Here is a 22,170-nt window from a genome sequence, read left to right on the forward strand (position 1 = left end):
GCCAGGTAAGAGGAAAAGAGGAAGGCCTAAGAAATGTTTATGGATGTGGTGAGAGAGGACATGCAAGTGGTTGGTGTGACAGAGCAAGATGCAGAGGAGAGGAGGAAATGAAAACAGATGATCTGCTTTGGTGACCCCTAATGGAAGCAACAAAAAGAAGAAAAAGAAGACTGTTATTGAGTAGTTAGACTGCAACCAAATTTTTTATTGTATTTCTTTCCATTTAGCGGAGTAATTATAATTTAACCATAATGTTATTGTTTTAATAATTTACGATAGAGTATATATTTCTAGATCTGGAAAGCCAACACCTCCTATCATCCAATCCCTTATATAATGATTTAATGGCAATCTAGGGTTATTAGGAAACCAGAAAAATTATAAAATCAAAGAATTAAAAACTGTCTTATACAATCCTTAGATAGAGGAAGGGATATGGATTATATTACATATAATATTTTTGGAAGAATAATCATTTTAGTAAAAACAAACTCTCTATATTCTTCCAAAACAGATAATAAATACTCCCAATGAACTGAATCAAAGATGCTATTAATATCCAAGCTCACCAAAGTTAATTTTCCATTTGCAGTATTAACATAATCTATTATTGTAATTATTGTTTTTATATTATCATAAGAATTTCTATTCATTATGTAATCAGTTTGATACTCATTTATCAGCACAGGGAGAAATCATTTAATTCTATCTGCATATATTGCCATGAATATTTTATATCCTGCATTTAATAATGAAACTGGTGTATAAGAAGAACATTTTGTTGTATCTTTATCGGCTTTTAAAATGGGAGAAAAGAGAGTGCATTTCTAAGAAGAAAGAACATCTGATAACCCTCTAACTAATGAATATACTTTCAGCAGTACAACCAGAACTTATTTAGGAATTAATTTATATAATTCCAGCATATCACTTAAAATACCAATGCAAGTGTTAGTGCTACCCCAAAATGCTCATTCCCCACACTAAACTTATCTTTTGTTATATAACACATATCAATCATTTCCAGACAAACCATGATTCTCAAGCACATCACAATGGCCTGATATAAAGTGAAAAAAGAGAGAATAACAAAAAAGAAACAGGAAAATACCAATAACTAGCACACTCATATCCTTGACATAACAGTTCATTTACTATATAAACTATAACATAATATAAAAGGTTTTTAGCTACTTTTTTATTTAAATTACATTACTATCAACTAGTTTAAGTGAATCAAACTGGTAAGCAATTAACTTATATTCACTGAATACTAATCGCATCTCAGTGGTGAAAGTGTTTATATTTTTGGAAACATTTTATTAGTTCAAGTGATAGTTGTTAAATACTGGTATAGATTATTTTCTAGTTATTAATAAGTAATTTTTAGTATATAATTTTGCAAATGTGTACCAATAACTAAAACTTATTTACCTTATACATGTATATAACCATGTTTTCCTTTTTCTTCAGGTTTGATTTGAATAAGACAATGCCTATCTAGGACAACAGCTATCTTGCTATTTTAATGTGGACTAAAATCATATTTTGCATTAAAGAAAAAGTCACTTCCTTTTAGTTTCTTCTTCTTCTCATTAGCTTTCCATCCATTTTTTTTCTGCATGTCTCTTCAAGGAGATATTGTTCTAGTCCATTTTTTCCATTTGGTAAAGGATTTTGTCTTTAAAAAAAGTCATAGCAATTCCAGATTTTCAAATATTTTGATATCATCTAGAAGAAATATTTTAATTCTAGCAGAATGTACTGTCTTTTCTTTAGTTCTTTAGTTCTTTCACCAGGGGTAGAAATTCCTTTCTTTTTTGGCATTACTGATGTGGAGCAGTCATTGTTTAATCGTATTATGCTGTCATTTATTTTAATGGGAGAATTATTCTATCCTGTTTTAATTTCAATTCTTTGTCCTGGCTAAAGAAGAATCTGACAATTACAGACCTTGGAGGATATTTTTTTCTAGACAAAGGAACAAGCAGGGACCTATGAGCTCTTTTGATATGAAATAACATAGAGTCAGGTAAATTTAATGTTTTTGGGGAGCCAAGATGTAAGAAAGTTTACCATACTGATACATTCCATCTTTCTTGGTAAACCACATATTCTGATGTTATTTCTTCTTGATCTGTTTTCTAAATAATAGATTTTATTTAACAGTGAGGTATTTTGTTTTAGTAAAAGCTCTATATTATACTCTTCTTCCAACATTCTTCCTTGTATATCATTCAAGGCTTTTTCCATTCCCAAGATCTGTGCTTTTTGTTGTTTTATTATCTCATGTTGTTTTTCCATTTATTTTGTACATTTTTCTTTAAAATTATTCAGTTACCCATTTTTTCCATTTTTATTGAAAGTTCTTGTATATTTTTAAGAACTGACTGCATTTCCTTTTTTATTGATAAGTCCTGTGTACTTGCTTTTAGATGACTCTTTTCAAAATTGCAAGTATGAACATTTTCTAATAAAATAATGACAGTAAAATGTTAACTATTAAAATTATTTTCAAATATCCTTCAATATGATGTTAAGATGATAATCTCACAAGAAAAAAATTATTTATATATCTTTAGATTAGAATTTCCTGTCATAAATATATCTCAAATAGCAGAGCATAAGAAATATGCTGTTAGCTTGGCACCATCTTACCATTGTTTTATTGTAAGTGTAGGTTATGTCTAGCTCCCCTCTGGAGAATAAGTGGGTCTGAGGAGGATATGACAGTAGTCCCAGTTTGTAATCATCAGCACACTTTATGAGACAAAGGACTCATAGATAAAATTTTGAAAAATAAGTGACCCGAGTACAGAGTCCTACAACACTGCAGTGGATGACTGAACTAGACTGGTAAGTCTGCTATCATCATTGCTAGCCAAGTACTCTCTAACAGTAAATTGTCAACCCAACAAACAATATAAGTAGTAATCCTAAGGTAAATAAATGTGTTTATAATCCCTGTAAATGCCCCTCAGTCAGGAGTTAAAAAACCCTCTGGAAAAAGGTGAAACAGCTTAAATAGGTATCACCTATCATTTACCACCATCACCACCCCAACTATTTATATCCAGAAGTAAGAAATAGATTGTTTCTATCCATCTGAGCTAGTTCTAAAATGATCCTCCTATTAAACTTGATGCTGATGCTTCCATCATTCTTGAGGTTAGCTATTCTTCATTGTGCATAGTACCCATGATGGCTTATTGCTATAGTCAGGGGATAAAGCCCCTAGAAAATGGTATTTCCATAATAATATGTGTAGGAATCTACTACTTTATGTTTAATAGCACTGAGGAAATGATGGGCAAATATAACTGGAGTTATTGTACCTAGAGCCATTTTGACTTGATTGTGAGATATGTTTGAAAGTTAGTGAAATAGTGCAGAAACTGGTACTGCATCTATTCACAAATGAATTACCAATATTTTTGTGGTTCATGGTATATTTTATCATTTACTTCAAGGATACTACATTCCTTAATGTTGCCTCTATTTTTCTTAAATAATTATAAAACACTTTGCTATCTCATTCTGTCTTTTTAGCAAGTTTAAGCTTATACAAGGTCTTGGTTATGCAGATTATTTTGGTAATTCCTTCTGAACTTTTTCTGTGTTTATCAGGACATTTTCTTTTTACTGTCCTGTTTGTTTTTCTGTAAATCCACCACTTGGATTTGTTTTTGACCATCCTACTATATTTGTATCTTACTGGAATATGTATTTATTTATCCTTTGTTGACCAGGATAGTCCCACTAAGCTTGTGGCCTATTCAGGGGAGACTCAAGGTGGTATTTATAATACTAGGGGAAATTTGGGCAGGGCACTGGGAAACTTCCCCTATTCTTTTTTATAGGTGCCATAGGATCTTTTACATCCACATGAGCTACCACCAACATTTGCAGATGAAACCTCAGTCTTTCTGATGCATAGTGACACAGTATCATAGTATGACTTAACAAAGAAAATGGTGACTGTAGGTTTGACGTCCCCATACTGGGCCAGTAATCAAGCAGCCTGAATCCTCACCACTGACACAGGAGAGGGACATTAACTTGGAATACAAATGGATATACTCAGTATTTCCAGATGCAGTTCTCTGCGCCAAGTACAATTTCCATTAAGAGAACACTGGGAACATACTCAGTCAGAGGTCTGGATCTCTTTGTCTCCCTCTAGGTCAGCAGAGTGTCCAAGCCAAGTCCTCCAGCACCCTCTCTATGAAACTAGTACTTTGTGTCCCTGCTCCAAGTAGCTGACACACATACACTGTGAAATTTGATTTTTCACACACATACTCCTGGGAAAGTCTGGCACAGATTTATCTCCTGTGCCCCTTTCTTCCCTGAGTATAAGGTAGTTGTCACTACCACCAGACACTCCACAATCAGTTACTCTAAGCCCTTAACAATGAGTGTCCAATTATACTGTGTAATATTAATACTAATACAAATGGTAGTAGTTGACCAAGACAGCTAGGCCTTCAGGAGTATCCCACAAAGTGTCACCAAATAAATATAAGCACTCTCAAATCTTAAATACTTTATAAAAGGACCCGCCACAATAAAAGGTTTAAATATATTTAATAATACATAATAAAATAGCATGAAAATAATGAATATATATTTACAGTAAACAGAGTTCAAATCACAGGAAATACTGAAAATAACATTGATGGACAGACTCAGACAAATAAAGAAAATCAATATCTAAACTAAGCTTTACTATATTTTCCTGTCTGAATCTAGGAGAATTAATATTCCCTACTTACTTAATTGAGCAAGGCAGATAATGTGATGAATTGACCTTCTAGTTGTCAGGCCCAAGACAGAATACTCAATTCTGAGAGAATTATCTTTGTAATAGCTAAAATGCTCAAGATGGCTGGCAGAATTACCTCATCTGGTCACCTAACATTAGGTTCTTACACTATTCCCCTTTGAAGCTTGAGACAGGACATTAGCATAGATGTGATAAGATGCATATCTAAAGTTTTGCTAATGTTGATGGCAGTGCTTGGGGCTTCACCTCTTTTTACTAAGATAATGAATAAAAGCTTCTTCAAGGCATGCTGTCTCTGGTCCTATTCTGAACTTGTGAGATAAGCCCTTCCATGGTCTAACAGGTGGTCCAATTAACAGTATGTTTTCTTAAAGTAAATAAGTAAGCTAGCTGTTTAACCCCTTCTCTTCCAGTGACCTTTGCTAACATATATACATACATACAGTCTCACATGTATATTTTTTCTCTGTCTAGCAGGACCCACTGTTGATACATTTTTTTAACACTAGCAACTTTACAAACACATTTTGATTTTCAAATGGCATACAGTTTTAATACATTAGTAACATAAGCATCTGTACAAATCAGTTTGATATTCAAATGCCTTACAATTCTAATACATTTGTAACACAAGCATCTTGTATAACCCAGTTTGATATTCAAAGGACATATCATTATTTAACAGAATTCCAGCTGGCTATGCTGGCACTAATGCATATCATCACATCAGGTATTGAGCATACCAATAATACATTGTTTATAATAACTAAAATGCTTACTTACAAAATAAGATGTTGTTTTTTGTTCAATGCAGCTGCTGTTAATGAAATCATGAGGCTTCAGCCATATATGTTACCTCCGGTCAATAATAGGGTAAGGCACCCATCTGTACTGTGCTACTTATGACTGTCAAATTCTCAAGATTAGTAAGATACTCCTCATGTTTTTAGATGGTATATATATATATATATATATATATATATATTTGTAAAAAACAGTTAAATGATAATTTTTTTAGTCATTAAAGTTATCTCTCCACTGTAATCTTTCTTGAATAGACATGCACTGAAATCATTAGAGATATAGCTGGATACTCTGCCACCAATGCTATATTGTCTGGGTAGTGGAAGGTGTTGTACTCTGTAATACCAGGATTGTTTGATGGGTCTTTAAACCATGTTTCCATGAGGATGCAAACTGCTGTACATTCCAGAGTCAGGAAAGCCTCAAGGCTGCATATCTTTTTATGTAGGCTTTAGTCTTTAGAGAGTTTTACCATCATTTTATTTGTCTAATTTGAAGTCTGTTTCAAATATCCCATAGTTCTACCATGCCCACAAAAAGGCATTAAGTATGGCATATTTTCTATTCAGGATTGATAACTTATGAGCACAGAGCTGGACACCATCATCCTCAGAGGAGGCTGGTAACCCACACATCTTCCTTGAAATTCATCATTAAATAAGCCAATTAATCTAGCTGACTCATTTTATGTTTATAGATAATAATGCATTTTGTTAAACTCTGCAATTCATTAATGCATTTTGTTTTATACATAAGTGAATATGTCTTATGCAGTCCTTGTCTTTTTTTCTATTTTCTGTTTTCAATGTCAAAAATGATAGTCATTTACTAATAGTTTACTTACCTAATAAAATAATTAAAGAATAAGTAAACAGATACATACTAGAACAAAATATATTTCAGCATTAATTGTTTAAAATGTGGGATATATATGAATTTTTTATGTTAGGTGGGTATTTGATGGGACACGCTGTCAGCAGATACATTTATAATTTAGTTTTATGTCATATTTTATCACCATCTTGGGTTTTAAGATTTGGACTGAAATCAAGTCAACTGATTGTTTAGCTATTTCTATATCTTTAACTGTTAGTAAGCAAGAAACTATTACTAAAAATACAGATGTCATCAATTTATTAATGGCCACTAGTCATCATCCATAGTGTATTTTTATTGGTTTGTTTTTAAACATTCAATAATATACTTGAACAGACATTAAGTAGTACTTGTTACTAGTTACACAATCATTTGTTAACTAGATTACATTCACATGAAATAAAGGCAACTATTACAATATAAAAAATAAAGCATTAGCAGATATTGAACATTGAGCATTTGAAAAGGTATATTAGTGGGACAGTCAAACAGATAATAGAACCTGTGATTAGTGCTTAGAAATGTAGTTGAGGATAGGAACTAGGTAGGGAATAAATATTAATATTATACAAGGTAGAGTATAAATCAGGTTCATAGATAATTATATATATGGCTGTCATAAATTTATATTAGAAATATAGAGGTGGGGTGAGCAGTGTCGCAAAACTATGTATATGGCTGTGAGATGCTAGTAAAACTATTCAGATACTGGTGAGGTCTAGTTGTGTGGCATAAGATTCTAAATGAAGAGAAATGGTTTGATGATGTGACAAGCAGAAGATAACAGTGGCATTTGATCCATTGACTTGATAAGTGAAGTTTTAATCGTATTTTAAATGAGTTTGCATTCTGAATGCAATTCATTGGTAGTGAGGCATGGTTCCATAGTGTAGCTACACTATTTGACAATAGAGAGTCACCTACAGTATTAGATGATTTGGTTATAGTGATTACTGTTCTTTGTTTAGAGCACAACATTTTACTGGGGGGTGAATGTTGTATTAAGTTGATAAGGGCTGGATAATTTTCTGGCTTATGGAGGAGTCTAGTTAACAAAGAAAGTGGTAGTTCTAACCAGTTTTATTCTCTGAGAGCTAGGTCATGGTTTCTTTTACTGTTATAGTTTATTGCAAATTTGGCAATTTTATTATAACATTGCTCAGTTTTGGAGAGTTGTGAGACATGAAGGTTGGTGAAGACTGGGGTGTCACAGAGGAGAGATGGCAGTAAGAAAGTAGAGGCTATACACCTTCCGGCTATGTCAGGGAGGGAGGCTTTTACTCTGTGTAATATGCATAGTTTTTGATGATTTTTTTTAACCATGTGTGATATATATATGACACACACTAATTTTATGTGGTTTACTTGTTCTGTTATGGTGTTGTTAGCTGAGACATTAGTGAATATTGTTGCTTTAGTAGAGATGTGTTTTGGGGTAAAGAGCAGTAATTTAGATTTTAGGGTTTAGTAGTAGTTATAAATTATTTAGCCAAGTTTCAGTTGATAAGAATTTTTGTGTAAACTCTTGGAGTTCAGACAGAAATTTGGCAGAGAAGATTAGGGCCGAGTCATCAGCATATTGAACTATGGTAGCATTTTCTGTAGCAATGTTGAGGTTATTGATGAATGTGTTAAAATGTATGGAGCCTAGTATGGATCCTTGTTGGACACCAAAAGCTGCAGACAAGAAGGTAGAGAAATCATTTTTCCATTTCACTGGTTGTGCTCTGCTTGACAGGTAACAATGGAACCACTGAAGTGAAGACTTGGTGAGCCCTAAGGATGAGTATATATAAGAGTTTCTGGTGGGAGACTGTATCAAATGCTTTTTTAGGTTTCTGGCATTTCCATGGGAGTTGACAGTATTAATAAAATTTAGTATAGCAGTAGTTGTGTTGTGATAAGGACAGAAACCATGTTGGCTTTTTAATATTCTATATTTTATACTACAAGATATATATGCAAAGACCAGGTACTACACCTGTCTAGGAATTAAGCAGTTGAAAAAGAATTTCAAGATTAACTGTAAGTTAAAATAGACATGATTAAAAAGGGGGGGTGGCCTTAATATGTGCTGGAACAAATAAGGAAGATTGTTAGATATATGAGGAACAGAGATATACAATGGATATAAAAAGTTTATACACCCCTGTTAAAATGCTAGGTTTTCATGATATAAAAAATGAAACCACAATAAATCATTACAAAACCTTTCCCACCTTTAATGTGACGTATAACCTGTACAATTCAATTGAAAAACAAACATATCCTTTAGGGGACAATATATAAAAAATAAAAAACATACAATACACCGGTTGCATAAGTGTGCACACCCTTAAACTAATACTTTGTTGTGTGTGCACACCCTTAAACTAATACTTTGTTGAAGCACATTTTGATTTAATTACAGCAATCAGTCTTCTTGGGTAGGAGTCTATCAGCATGGCATATCTTGATTTGACAATATTTGCCCATTCTTCCTTGCAAAAGTGCACCAAATCTGTCAGATTGCGAGGGCATCTCTTTTGCACAGCCCTCTTCAGGTCACCCCACAGATTTTCTATTGGATTTAGGTCTGGGCTCTGGCTGGGCCATTCCAAAACTTAAATTTTCTTCAGGTGATGCCATTCTTTTGCTGATTTGGATGGATGCTAGGGGTCATTGTCATGCTGAAAGGTGAAATTCCTCTTCAGCTTTCTAGCAGACTTCTAAAGGTTTTGGGCCGAAAGTGAGTGGTATTTGGAACTGTTCATAATTTCCTCCACCTGAACTAAAGCCCTAGTTCCAGCTCAAGAAAAGCAACCCCAAAGCATAATACTGCCACCACCATGCTTCACCATGGGGATGGTGTTCTTTTGGTAATGCAAAGTGTTGTTTCTGTGCCAACTGTACCTTTTGGAATTGTGGCCAAAAAGTTCAGCCTTGGTCTCATCAGACCGTAACACATTTTCCCACATGCTTTTGGGAGACTTGATGTATTGTTTTGCAAATTTTAGCCAGGCCTAGATGTTTTTCTATGTAAGAAAAGGCTTACATCTTGCAACCCTACCCCATAGTGCAGACATATGGAGAATACAGGAGATTGTTGTCACATGTAGTATACAACCAGTACTTGCCGGAAATTCCTGCATCTCCTTCAGTGCTGCTGTAGGTCTCTTGGCAGCCTCCCTGACCAGTTTTCATCTTGTCTTTTCATCAGTTTTGGAGGGACGTCCAGTTCTTTGAAACGTCACTGTTGCCCCATATTTTCTCCACTTTTTGATGACTGTCTTCACTGTGTTCCATAGTATATACAATGCTGTGGTAATTTTTTGTACCCTTCTCCTGACTGATACCTTTCAACAATGAGATACCTTTGATGCTTTGTAAGCTCTCTGTGAACCATGGCTTTTGCTGTAACAGGCAACTGAGTAAATGTCAGGAAAATTCTACTAGGACAGCTGAACTTTATTTGAGGTTAATCAGAGTCTCTTTAATTGATGGCAGGTGTGTACCCAATACTGAATGTTGTAATTAAATCAAAAGGTGCTTCAACAAAGTATTAGTTTAAGGGTGTAGACAAAGCATTGTTTTAAGGGAGTGCACACTTATGCAACCAGTGTATTGTACATTTTTTATTTTTTATATTTTTTCCCGTAACAGATTTGTTTTTCAATTGAATTGTACAGGTTATACGTCACATTAAAGGTTTTGAAATGATTTATTGTGATCTCATTTTTTTATATCACAAAAACCTGTCATTTTAACAGGGGTGTGTAAACTTTTTATATCCACTGTAGGTAGAGAATCAAAGAGAAACTAATAGGATCCCTTGTATATTCACTAATGCATAACTAAACAGAGTTCAGGAAATGACAGTACCTCTCATACTGCAGAACCATGTTTAAAAGTAACAGGATCGCTTCTTACATCAGTAATCACATGACACACAGCTCAGTTACAAACCATTTCATCTCTGAAAATTGAATTTTTTAATGATTTCCTAATATATTAAGTAGGTATTAGACTATTTTAATAATTTACCAGAATGTTAAGCAGGTGGTTGGTGGAAAATCGATATCTGTTTATACTGAAGGCAATAGAAGCCCAAATAATAACGCAGTAATCACAACAGCTGAAGCATTACATATATTAAGAAAACAAAGGCCATCAAATAAAAGGAATGGAGCACAAGTTAATATATTTTATAAAATGATAATTCTGTACATTCTCAGAAAAATAAAACATATTTTAAAGGTTTTACAAACTGCCTACAGCTGACTGAGTTTGTTGGCTAAATGCAGTTATTATTTATATGTAGGCAAAACAAGAAAAAAGCCATAAATTAAGAAGATGAGAATCAGTGGTGGATTTTTAATAGGAGCAATTCTAGGGGGCAGTCCAAGGCCCGCAGCTCTGGGGGTCCTGGCCAGCCACTCAGTATCATTTTTTATTAGATAAAGATTTTCTGTATTCAGTACTGCTAACTCATTTTTAGTGAACCTACATGCTAAACATAACAATCACTAATCATTAAGCGTTTATTTGTAATTGTCACCATAAGTGTTTATCCTTTTTATAGTCACAGTGTCTCTCGTCTTTGCATGTGCAGAATGGAACACCTTACTGCCAGAAGAGTTTTATTTATTTAGGTTTTTTCCTACATTTTTTTTCTGTAACTAAATAAATAAATGGCCATGGCAACCCCATATAAAGCAAACACAGATTTCTGCTATTCATGTTTTCTTGAACCATTGGAATGACAAACAGTAGAAAGCTAGATAACTATTAAATGGTCAGAATAATAGTTGCACCAGTATAGGTCGGGTCTTTGAGGTGCCAGTTACCCATCTGTTTCAGGATCTTCAAAATGTTTTCAAAGGAGATGTCTTCCAGGGGTGACTTGGGGGAACCCTCCCTGTCATCAAAGTCCATATCTTCAGTGACAAATTCCTCTGGGGAATTTAAGTGCTTCTTCTAGCACATCTTCTTCTGGGGTGGGTCTTCAGTGGGTATCTCTGAGGAGGACTCTGAAAAAGAGAGGCCCTGTACAGGGGTAACTTGCAGCTTTGGTGCTCACTGCCTGGGCGTGGAGAACGATGGTAGCTCTGGGAAAGGAGGAGTCTGGGTATACAACTCTGACACAAAAAGAGCCAGCTGAGAGCCTGCAGAAGCCAACACCCTCTCCATAACCTGGAAGGCAGCCCCCCCCCCCTCCTAGAAGACAGATGGGAGCTTGCAACTAAGAAGGACAACTTCGGAACCAAGATCACACCCTGCTCTGAGAGACCTGCCTCTGAAGCAGGAGAAGAGGAAGAGCCCACAACTGCTGACATCCCCAGAGTTAAGAACACCTCTGAATAAAAGGCCGGGGCTGATCCGAAACCCTCGGACCAGATAGTGGCGGTATGGCCCCGAGAGTTTGCCAGTTCCAAAGGAACTGAAGAAATCATGGCAGATCCTGGAACTGAAGGTGGAAGGGCTATCTATACCACAGCAGCTGGAACCAGAGGGATAGGAGTGGGAAGCTCTAAGACATCCAAGAAGGTTAGAGGAGGAAAATTTGTTGGTGTCCTGGGAGAAAACACCTCAATTCCAGAGGGGGGAGGGGTCTGGAAGGTAACAGAAAGACCCCTGGATACTAGGAGCTGGTCCACCAACCTCACAAAGTCCACTTCAGTGAGACTCCTGGAACAACAGAGAAATAACCCAGAGGGGGATTCTGGCCTTTCAAAGAACAGACTGGGAAGCTGCTCCACCAAGGGTTCGATAGAAGGTGAACATCTTGTCCTGGGTAAATACATTAATTCTGATTTTGGCACTAGGAGACAATGTCTGCTGTGGTGCAATAGGAGAGGTCATCACCAACAGGGAAACTAAAGCAGTCGGTGCCGTAGTAGTAGCCGGTGCCAAGGAGTTTGTCTCTTCTGACAGTCTCAGAACCTTAGCCTTTGGTTCCATAAATGTGAAGGGGACAGAAGGCTTATAGTTTTCAGCCAGTGGTGCCGAAGGAAAAGTCAGCACAGAGTGACTTTTCTTTACACCAAGGCCTGATTTAGAGGGTGTTGAAACAGTCTTGGACAAGGTTTCTTTGAAGGAAGACTCAATTAGCCCTTTCAATATTTATTTTTATGCTCAACCAAGGCCCGGTTACTGAAGGCCGGGCAGACAGAACATTCTTGATCCAGGTGAGCTGGGCCCATACAATGTACACAGGAAGAGTGCCCAAAGAGAACTGAGCATCTTCCATCCACAATCCTGGCACTTTTAACCCCTGTAGTGCCTTTTGGTTTTTCAGCCATGTCGACAAACAGAAGGAAAGGAGTCAAATGGCAGGAACACTCGCACACACGCAAAAGGACAGAAGGGAAAACTACCAACAATGGTAGATAGAGATTCCAAAAGATTGGTAAAGGAAAGAAATTACCAACTATGATAAGAGAGGTAGCTACCTAACAAGGTAGAAAAGGAAAAAAAGAGGGAGAGGTAGTATCAATGATGGTACAGAGAATACCATAAGGTATGGGAAATAAACACGCACTCAACCAGAAAAAATGCAGAGAGACAAATAGAACAGAAATACAAATATAAATGTATAGAAAAGGATGAGATCAACTTTCAAAAAAAAAAAGAAATTTTACTTCGCTGAGAGAGAAATGGCTGACATATCTTGAGACAGGAGTTGCAGATGAGATCTGAGGTAATATGGAGAGGGGTAGAGTCTTAGCTCCAGAGTTTTTAGCTGGCATGAACTGTATAAAGGCACAGCTGGTTCCGAGGATCGGAACCGAGTACCCAAAAGTCAAGGATAAATGAAGACTGACAACATCAGCTCATTAATTTGCCCAGGTGTGTGCAGTTGCAAAACTAAAATAGTAGTGAATAGAGCATCTTGCACCTTGTGCCCCACATTTTACATAGGAAAAGCTACCAGGACGCTCAAAGAGCAAATATATGAACATGTATATAAAATTTAAAAAAACGTAAACGTACTAATGCACTTTATAAGCACACTTTGCAATGTTTAAATTACAAAAGATTTTTTTATTTTTTTGCCATTGATAGACTGTATATGACAGACAGAGGAGGGTATTGTGAACTACTTCTTTAACGGAAGGAATTGCATTGGCAATTACGTCTCGATGTTACAAAGAAACCGGGACTGAATGATATGTTGTCTCTGAACTGTATTCTTAGAGACAGGGCAGCTAAACTGAATTGGAAGAGTGTTTATTTTTAATTTATGGTTATTGCTTGCTTTTGACACTTTTTTTAACACCGTTGCAGGGAACTGTAGCTTTTAACATGTAAGTAGTGTTGATTAACTCTGTGTTTTGATTGGTTATGAATTTGAATTAAATTGTATTGGACATGTTATTTTTTGCAGTTTTTATCTCTGATGAAGCTTTTGGTTAGAGGGAGAAGGAGCTTAGATCAATTAAACAGACTTTTGCTTTTAGTGGTGAACCGTTTCAGTTTTATTCTTTGAATTGTTGGACGTGTCGAATTATTTTTCTGCCCTGCCTTGTTTTCAGAAGTGGTGGTCCATTGGAGGAGTTAAGATGCTATTCATTGCTGTGTCTCCTTTGTTTCTGTGCAACCGTTGCGAGGGGACAGCTTTTAGATTTAAATAAAACACTGGCTTACATTCATAAATGTTACTGTATAAGAGAAGGTATCGCATACAGTCATATTTTTTTTTACCTTGATGACCAAAAGTAACCATTATCTCCCCCAAGACTTTTTTTTTTATCGCAGTACTCGGTTATGAAACCTCGGCAGCATTTTTTTTTTGTAGTGACGTTACATGCTACTGGTACACATAATATGATTATACACTGCAATTATTTTTACTTAATATTTACACTATTTTCTTCCCCTGGGTCAAAAGATAGATATTTCATTTTGCACCATGCTATCATTGTTACGCCGACTGCTTGACACATTAAATACTAGGTACTATATAGTTTATTAATGTGGGGAAAAGCTAGAAAAGTGGATCAGAGTAAAATAAACAAAAATAGACATCAACAAGAGGATCATGCGTAGGAGAACAAGTGAAACTTGTAAGAAACAATGAATAAGCCTCTGGGAGAATATTAGTATGTATATCACTCAGAAGACAAAAATCTAATTGGTCATATGAGCCAGTATACAAGCAGCACAGCTGTATTCATATAACAATCTGAATGCAGCGCTAATGTTTTACTGTGAATGTTCTACACAAAAATAAAACATGGCCAGATTACAATAATTTACTTTTGTAAGAGCTACTGGTATTCAAGTGAAATATTCCAATGATGAATGTCAGTAGGTCATAGCAGAAATAAATGGAGCTGTAACCATTCCCAGTTAGCTCCCAAGTGCCAGATGAATACAGAAAGTAGAAGCAAATGAGATGAGAAATGAATAAATGAAAACTTTAATTAAGCAAGCGTGATAGGCTGTACTCTGTATGCTTGCAGATAATCACACTAGCTCAGTCTTCCACTCCTCAGTTTGCAAATACTGTGAAAATTACTGAGAGAGAGCATACATTTTCATCAATGGCTACAGCTGGCACTCGTGGATCAAGAATGACCTAAGTTTGGAATCTTGATTCTGAATTTACATTTCTGCACATGCAATAGTGAAATAGCTGCCCATACTCCAACAGGAAGTGGTCTTATTTTTATTTTTAAATTTGCATTGTTCAATAAGCAATGCAGCACAGTTATAACATTTTGGTCAGTAATGCTAGAGATACAGGTTTGAATCTCATTAGATCTTTAGCTTTCACTTAGATTGTGTTCAACTCTAAGTAAATGAAATGACTTATTTGTGCTTCCAAGTCTTACCCTGTGAAAGGTACTTAAATGGTCCATAAAATCAACTAGTTCACAGAACATACACACACACACACACACACAAAATATGCCTGACTAACTGTAGTCAGTAATGTGACAGGAAAACCATCTTTATAAATTTAAAAAATAGACAATGAACTGTACTGGGAAATGAGAGATTTATTATCTTAGTGACAGTCATGTGATTTTTATGCTTGGTACAGGATATCTGAGATTCTGACTATAAACATATGGAGTACAGCTTTTACCAAAACAATGCTGATTTAAAAAAAAATGTTCAAAGCCTAACATTTACAAGCTGCAGTTATACTACTAGTGTTGTCTGTATATTTTGAGCTAGGGTGGTAAATGATAAAAATTTGAAAGTAATTCTAGATGCAATGCATTCATTAATGCAGCTATCTCTCTTGCTATGAATGATTAGCATACAAAACTGTTCTCAGTTTTTCATATAATTGCACAACTGGGCAGCTGTGAAGGAAGACATCCAATTGGCTGGCTCAGGAACGCCCTTTGAAATACTGTTAACCCTGATAAGGCCAAGTTCTGCAAGTGTTTTTCTAGAAATGCACATACAAGGAATTTAAATAGTGCATAGTATGCAGAAAACAAATACATACTCTAAAATGTAAACATGCTTCTGAAATATTTTAGAAGCTATATGCTATGTATGCTTTGAACATTTAGTGATGTGAGCAATTTCATTGCAGTGCATGCAAATCTGCTTTTAGGAGCCTGAGGTTATAACAATATAAAATCTAAAATAAATGGACTAACTAGTACACCATAACCAAAGTTGTATAATAATAAATTAAACTACTTACCTTGAGTTCAGCCATTGCTTTGGTGTTATTTTCTGCACTCAAAACTTGATTGTTAGCAGTCACCAGGGAGAGTGTATAACTTCAGTACATGTGTTAATAAAGCCCAGCCAAGATGGAAAAAGACTTTAAAAAGTTTGTAATGCAGAAAGTAAGCTGCTGTTAGGACAAGCACGTACTGACTCAGTGTGGACAGATGACTCTCTGACAGATTTGGAGCTAGTTTAAAGTTTTACTAGCGTGACTTTAATTAAACACAGATGCCCTAGGTCTCTTACGTAACATGTAATTTTATCAAAATGTTAAGCAGTACACTCCTACAGCACCATCAAAATCAGAAACAGAAATCTTCAAAAGAACATTGTATTACCACAAGAACATTTTCAAGATTACAAATTAAAACATGGAAACAATAGAACTTAATCTCTGGGCATTCATCTGTAAACCTAAATTCCAGTAAAGACTTATCCAATTCATAAAATTGCTGCTGACACTGTGTGCCCCTGAGCACATCTTTTATTACTTCACTATTTAATATTCACTTTGTCTTTATGACTTTGTCTAGTCAAATTTATAACTGACATTCCTAACTGTTTTTACAAGCTCGCCTTGATGGTATACTCGGTATGGAGTCTTTCATTCTCCTCTTCATTAAATGGCACAGTAACCATTCTCGTAGTCCTGCAGCTGTTTAATTTTAAGGACAGATTTTAGTCGAAATCAAGCTGTAAGTTAGGGAAAGCAATAGTAATGGAATTTACATAATAAAAAAGGTAAAAAGAGATCTAAAAACACTGAAAATAAGAATGGTATACTGTGCGCAGCAAACAGATGCATCTGCATTTAAGGAAATGTAAATTCATCAAAACAACTTCTCAGAAAAATTCTAGTCAGTATCAGCCTTGTTCATTTAATAGTATTTAGTGTAGCTGTCACAAGTAGAACTAAAAGAAATGTTGTGACTGAATTTATCAGCATTGAGAAGCAAATTACATCACACATAATGCTACTTTTCTCAACACTGACCCCATAACTACATAATTATCTCTCAAAGTTTTACAGAATTTAACTCTACTGTTGGCCAGTAAACATTTATTTACCTACTTATTTATTTATCTGAATTTGCTAACCAGAGTAGAGCACTGATCACAAAAGACCAATTTCAGTCACAGCCCAGAAAGAAGTAAATAAAATAAGCAAAGAAACAAAATCATGTAAATACATTACCGTTAAGGTAATTATGATGAGCAAACAATATAGACAGAAGCAATCAGTCTATACAATATGGGGAGGAACAGTCACACATACAGAATAATATGCAAAAGTACACACATATCTACCTATATAGCTATATGTACAGTGCAGCCAGTACAGCTGGATGAATTGTTAGGAGTAGAATGATGGAATACAGTAAGAATCTATTTGGTAATGTGGATGATACATCTGTTGCATATCCATCTTGAATAGCATGAATTTCATAGAGTGTACAATTAAGTTCATGACTCCTCTTACATGCAGAGACAAAGCACCATGGCCACTCAATTCATCTGAAAATTGGTAAGTAGATACTATTATCACCAGATTCAAAATTAACTCCAACACATTTTCACTTGAACTTTAATTTGTATGCAGAAAACCACAGTGACCTAGTAAAAAATACTATGCATTTGCTCTGTGCTTGAAGCAAAATGTCTTATAATGAAAAGTTTGTTTTACTGGGTTCCAAACACCCTTCAAAACTTATCAGCATGAGAGCTGGGTACTGTGAATCATGACATTGTTAAATAGCACTTCCAAAAACTATGGCTTTACCCCCACAGCTCTCAGTTGTTTTGTGCACTATCACTTGGAATAGTCTCAACAGATTTTCTTTATTCTGATTTCTTCAGACAGCTATCCAGTGAAACGTGTTTCTCAAGTCTTGATTCTGATGCTATTGCTGTTTATGAAGCACATGCTTCAACACTGAGATGTGTATAAGAGAGGATTAAAACAGCACTGTCACACTGATGATATCCAGACATACCTCTTCTATTCCCAGGAGCACATGTCTGATTGTTACTATAGATGACTTATTGGAGTCCACCTTAAATGTATTAATCAGTTGTTTAAAGTGTGGACCTGCTAAAACAGAAGCAGTGATCATGCATACTACTGAATGTCACCCCAGCTCCATACCTTTCCCTTATTTATTAACAGGAAGGGACCTTTATGTTGGATCTGATTCTACATAGGAAGGGCATGTGAACTAAAGAAAACTGTTTTTTTCTCGTAATATATTTTAGCGTCCTGCATAACCAAACCCTTCTCATTTACCATAGGTTCACAGGAGGTTACTAGGCTAATACCCTAGGGCCTTTACAAGCCTACCCGTGTAAAAATCTGCGTATCCTTACCGGCCATAGTTAGATGTTTGCTGTTAACAGAGCAATTGTGTGATTAGCACTGAATGCCTCTGTCCCTAAGAGACACAGATGCCACCCCTGGGGTGAATTTACAGTCACCCATCCAGTTGTCAAGGTTGTGCTTGAACAGGTTCATTGAGGAGCTCTGCTTCACATGGAGTGGGAGCTTATTCCAGAGGAGCAGCAATCGCTGGAAGATACAGCTGTCTCTCCAGCATGTTCTGTTAATGTCACAGGCTAAGTTGAGATCCCCGGAGCAAGTTATTCTTATCCCATTTGATTTGCGGATGTGCAGCAATTCCATTAGGGCAGGGTCTGACACTGCTCTGTAGGTTATGCACAGGTCTCCTCTCACCAGCCTGTATGATACAGAGTACGACAGGGCTTTCAGTCTTTCCATGTAGGTCATGTTTTGAAGACTCTGAATTCTCTTGATTAGAAACTACTGTGGTCACTCCAATTGCTGGGGTGGGTGTCTGGGGAGGTACATACAGAAGGGAGCATTGTACTCAATTAGTGGTCTGATAAGGGTTTAGTACAGCGGAACTATAACCTCCCTGGTCTTGGATGCAATGTCCTTATTTATGAGATGCGCAATGTAGAATGCATTTCTTATCACTACGGATACATGGTGATCGAAGTTTAGATTGCTTTCAACCTGGGTTCCTAAGTCTCCCATCACTGAGTGAGCTTTGAGGGGTGCTATCTATATCATAATTAGGAAGGGCTAGTTTTTGCCAAGGGGCATAATGAGGCATTTTTTTGCATTAAATTAGTCTGTGAGTTTGGCACCAAACATTTGTCCATATCAGCCCTTTCTGTAATATGCTAACATCATTGGAGGACTCAATGACTGCATCCAGTTTGCAGTCATGTGCAAACTTGGTGAGCCACAGGCCATCTGCCTTCACCTGACAGAGAAATAGATTCCAAACAGTAGACAGCCGAGCACAGGTCCTTGTGGTACCCCACTGGTAAATGGTCTACTGGTGGAGATGGACTCCCCAGCTTTGACAGTGTGCATTCTATCAGTGTTGGCTACCCATCTAATAATGTATGGGTTAATCCACAGCTGGAAGAGCTTCTCTATGATACCTGAGTGGGGAATTGTGTCAAAGGCCTTGGCTAAATCAGGATAGGTGGTATGTACTGTTTTTGCCCTCATCCAGGGCTTTGGTTACATTCCCAAAGAAGTCCACTAGGTTTAATAAGCAAGCTCTACCCTTGACTAAACCAAGGTGGGTTGGGTCAAGAGTCTGAAAGTCACCTATGTCCTTGTGGATAAAGTGTATAATGTCTCTTTCTATGGCCATGCAGATAACACTGGTTAGGCTTACGGTTTGATTTTTCCCAGGGTTAGTTGATGGACTGCCTTTGTTCAAGGGGATTACTGTCGCTGCTCTCCACTCTGCCAGAACAAAGCTAGTTCTCAGCTATGGATAAACAGAGTGCCAAGTGGTTCTACCAGGTCATGTTTTAAATTGAAAAGAATCCTGGGATATTACCTAGTCCCACAGAGGCTGTGTTTTTGGCCTTGGAGAGTGCTTGTATGACCTGTTCTTTGGAGATACTCGGTGGAGGACTGGTGTCAGGAATGCTTTCGGTATGTCTGGTGGGGGACAGGGGGGTGTATTTATTTCCATATCTGTTGGCTAGCAGGTTGGCAATTTCCTCAGGTTCGGTGTGAGTGGTACCATCCAGTATAAGCTTGGCATACAGTTGGGCATTCCTTTTTAGGTTTTAGATGTAGCTAAAGAATGCCTTATGATCATCTTTAGCTAGGGATGCTAATTTAGACTCATAACTAGCATCAGAGGACTTAACAAGATATCTGATTTGCTTGTTCAAGCTGTGGAGGGTATTCTTCTGTTGAGTAAGTCCCCCCCCCCCCCTCTGTTCTTCGATATCAGTTTCTTTCTTTTGTTGTACAACTTATTTATACTTGCTGTCCACCAGGGTGGCTTGTTTTTTCAGGAAGACCTGGTTTTGTTCCTGTTAGGTACAGCCGAGTCAATGCATTTGTTTAAGTGGCTATATAGGGCATTTGTGTATTCCTCTGCATAGGCATCATTGTTGACTATGTTGGCGAGGGCTTTGAAACTTTTTATACCTTCGCTTAGTAGGCAATAGTTTGGTTTGGAGACATTTAAATTTTTTTTTTTTTTTTTACTCTTGTGAGGGTGTCAAGTTTGATCTTTAATTCAAATGAGACAGATTTATGGTCTGATGGTTAATTAATCAATGTGGTGGCGAAAGCCAACACACTGTGGCTAGGCTTATAAATGCCCTCGGGCAGATAGCCTAGTACCTACCTATGATCTTACTAGGGAGGGCAACACACAGGGTTAAGTGCAGTGACACTCCCCCACATTAGTGAGCACTAGATCCAGGACATCTGCGCCCCCTGTGGAGGTGTGGACCAACTGTTCCAATGCATTTGAATTAACAAAGTCCAGGAAACTTGTAGCAATCATGTTTGTGCTCAGTAAGTCACCCAATTGATGGAAGCATAGTTGAAATCTCCCATGGCCAAGGTTTTTGGCTGCATACTGAGGGACTCTAGTAAGTCCAGGTAGGCGGTGTGCTTCTCCTGGTTCATGGTGGGGGGCCTGTAGCTAGCGATGATATGGAAGGGCATTTTACCCATAGTTAATTGGACCTGGAGTAGCTAAAGTGAGTTGTACTGTTTCACCAGTCTCGAGGTGTATTTGGATTTAATGAAAATGGATAAACATCCACCTTTGAATCCTTCACGCTCCTTTTGGGGTCTGCATGTGTGAAAGGCATTGAAGCCTTCTATGGCCAGGGTGCTCTCAGTGGCCTTGAACTATGTCTCAGTGACTGCACAAATATCAGTATCTTCCAAGGTAAGGAGTGCTTCCAGGGAGTGCAATTTACTGTTTAAGCTCCTACCATTAAGTAGCATGACCTTGAGTTTGTCTTTAGTGAATTTCTTTGTGTTAGAAGTTTTGCTGTTTGGACATTGCCTAAAAAAGCACTACGGGGGAGGCAAGCATTTCAGCCAGTATGTGAAAGCCTTGAGGAGACAGGTGAATGCTATCTCTGGCAAAGCAGCATGGACTGTCAACCATGTCTTCCCAGGCAGACAGATACTGGATCCCTCTAGAGTGACACCAGAAGCTAAGCCAATTATTGAAATCAATCATTTTTTTGTCTATATTGTGGCATCATCCTCAGTGAAGGTAGAATACTGCTTAGGGCTAGAGACATACTTGCCTTGGACACACAATCTGAGAGTTCGGTCATCTCTTCATATAGTCCAGAGAGGTACATCTCAAGTCATTCACACCAACATGTACTATGACAGAGTCATAACGATAATTGTTGCTGAGTGATTTGAGTGAGTGCATGATTTGTTGGATTCTGACACCTGACAGGCAGCTGATTGTGATGTTTTCCTTGTTCAACCTGGTGAGGGGGACATCTGTGTGTCTCACTATTGATTCACCTATGACCAAAACTTTAGCTTATGAGGTGTATTGCCTTAGGGGCTTAATTGTTGAGACAATGATATGTGTGTTGTTATGTGTAGTGGTGGATTCTGTTCATGTACCAGTATGTGTATGTTGTTTGCACTTGGGAGGTCTCTGGTCTTTTGATAGGCTCTTAGTGAGTACCTCCGAGTATATGAA

General features: G+C 36.9%; 1 protein-coding gene across 1 annotated transcript in view; it reads right to left on the reverse strand.

The window, feature by feature from the left end:
- Positions 1 to 16,323, reverse strand: part of HGD (homogentisate 1,2-dioxygenase) — a 622,110-nt gene extending 605,787 nt beyond the window's left edge. Inside the window, exon 1 of the mRNA XM_044071510.1 lies at positions 16,116 to 16,323. Coding sequence (XP_043927445.1) covers positions 16,116 to 16,130 — 15 coding nt within the window. The 5' untranslated portion in view covers positions 16,131 to 16,323. The remainder of the gene's footprint in view (positions 1 to 16,115) is intronic.
- Positions 16,324 to 22,170: the final 5,847 nt, after the last annotated feature.

The sequence above is a fragment of the Protopterus annectens genome, chromosome 5.part0 (assembly GCF_019279795.1).
Source record: "Protopterus annectens isolate FY-2018-M chromosome 5.part0, PAN1.0, whole genome shotgun sequence".
Classification (NCBI taxonomy): Eukaryota; Metazoa; Chordata; order Ceratodontiformes; family Protopteridae; genus Protopterus; species Protopterus annectens.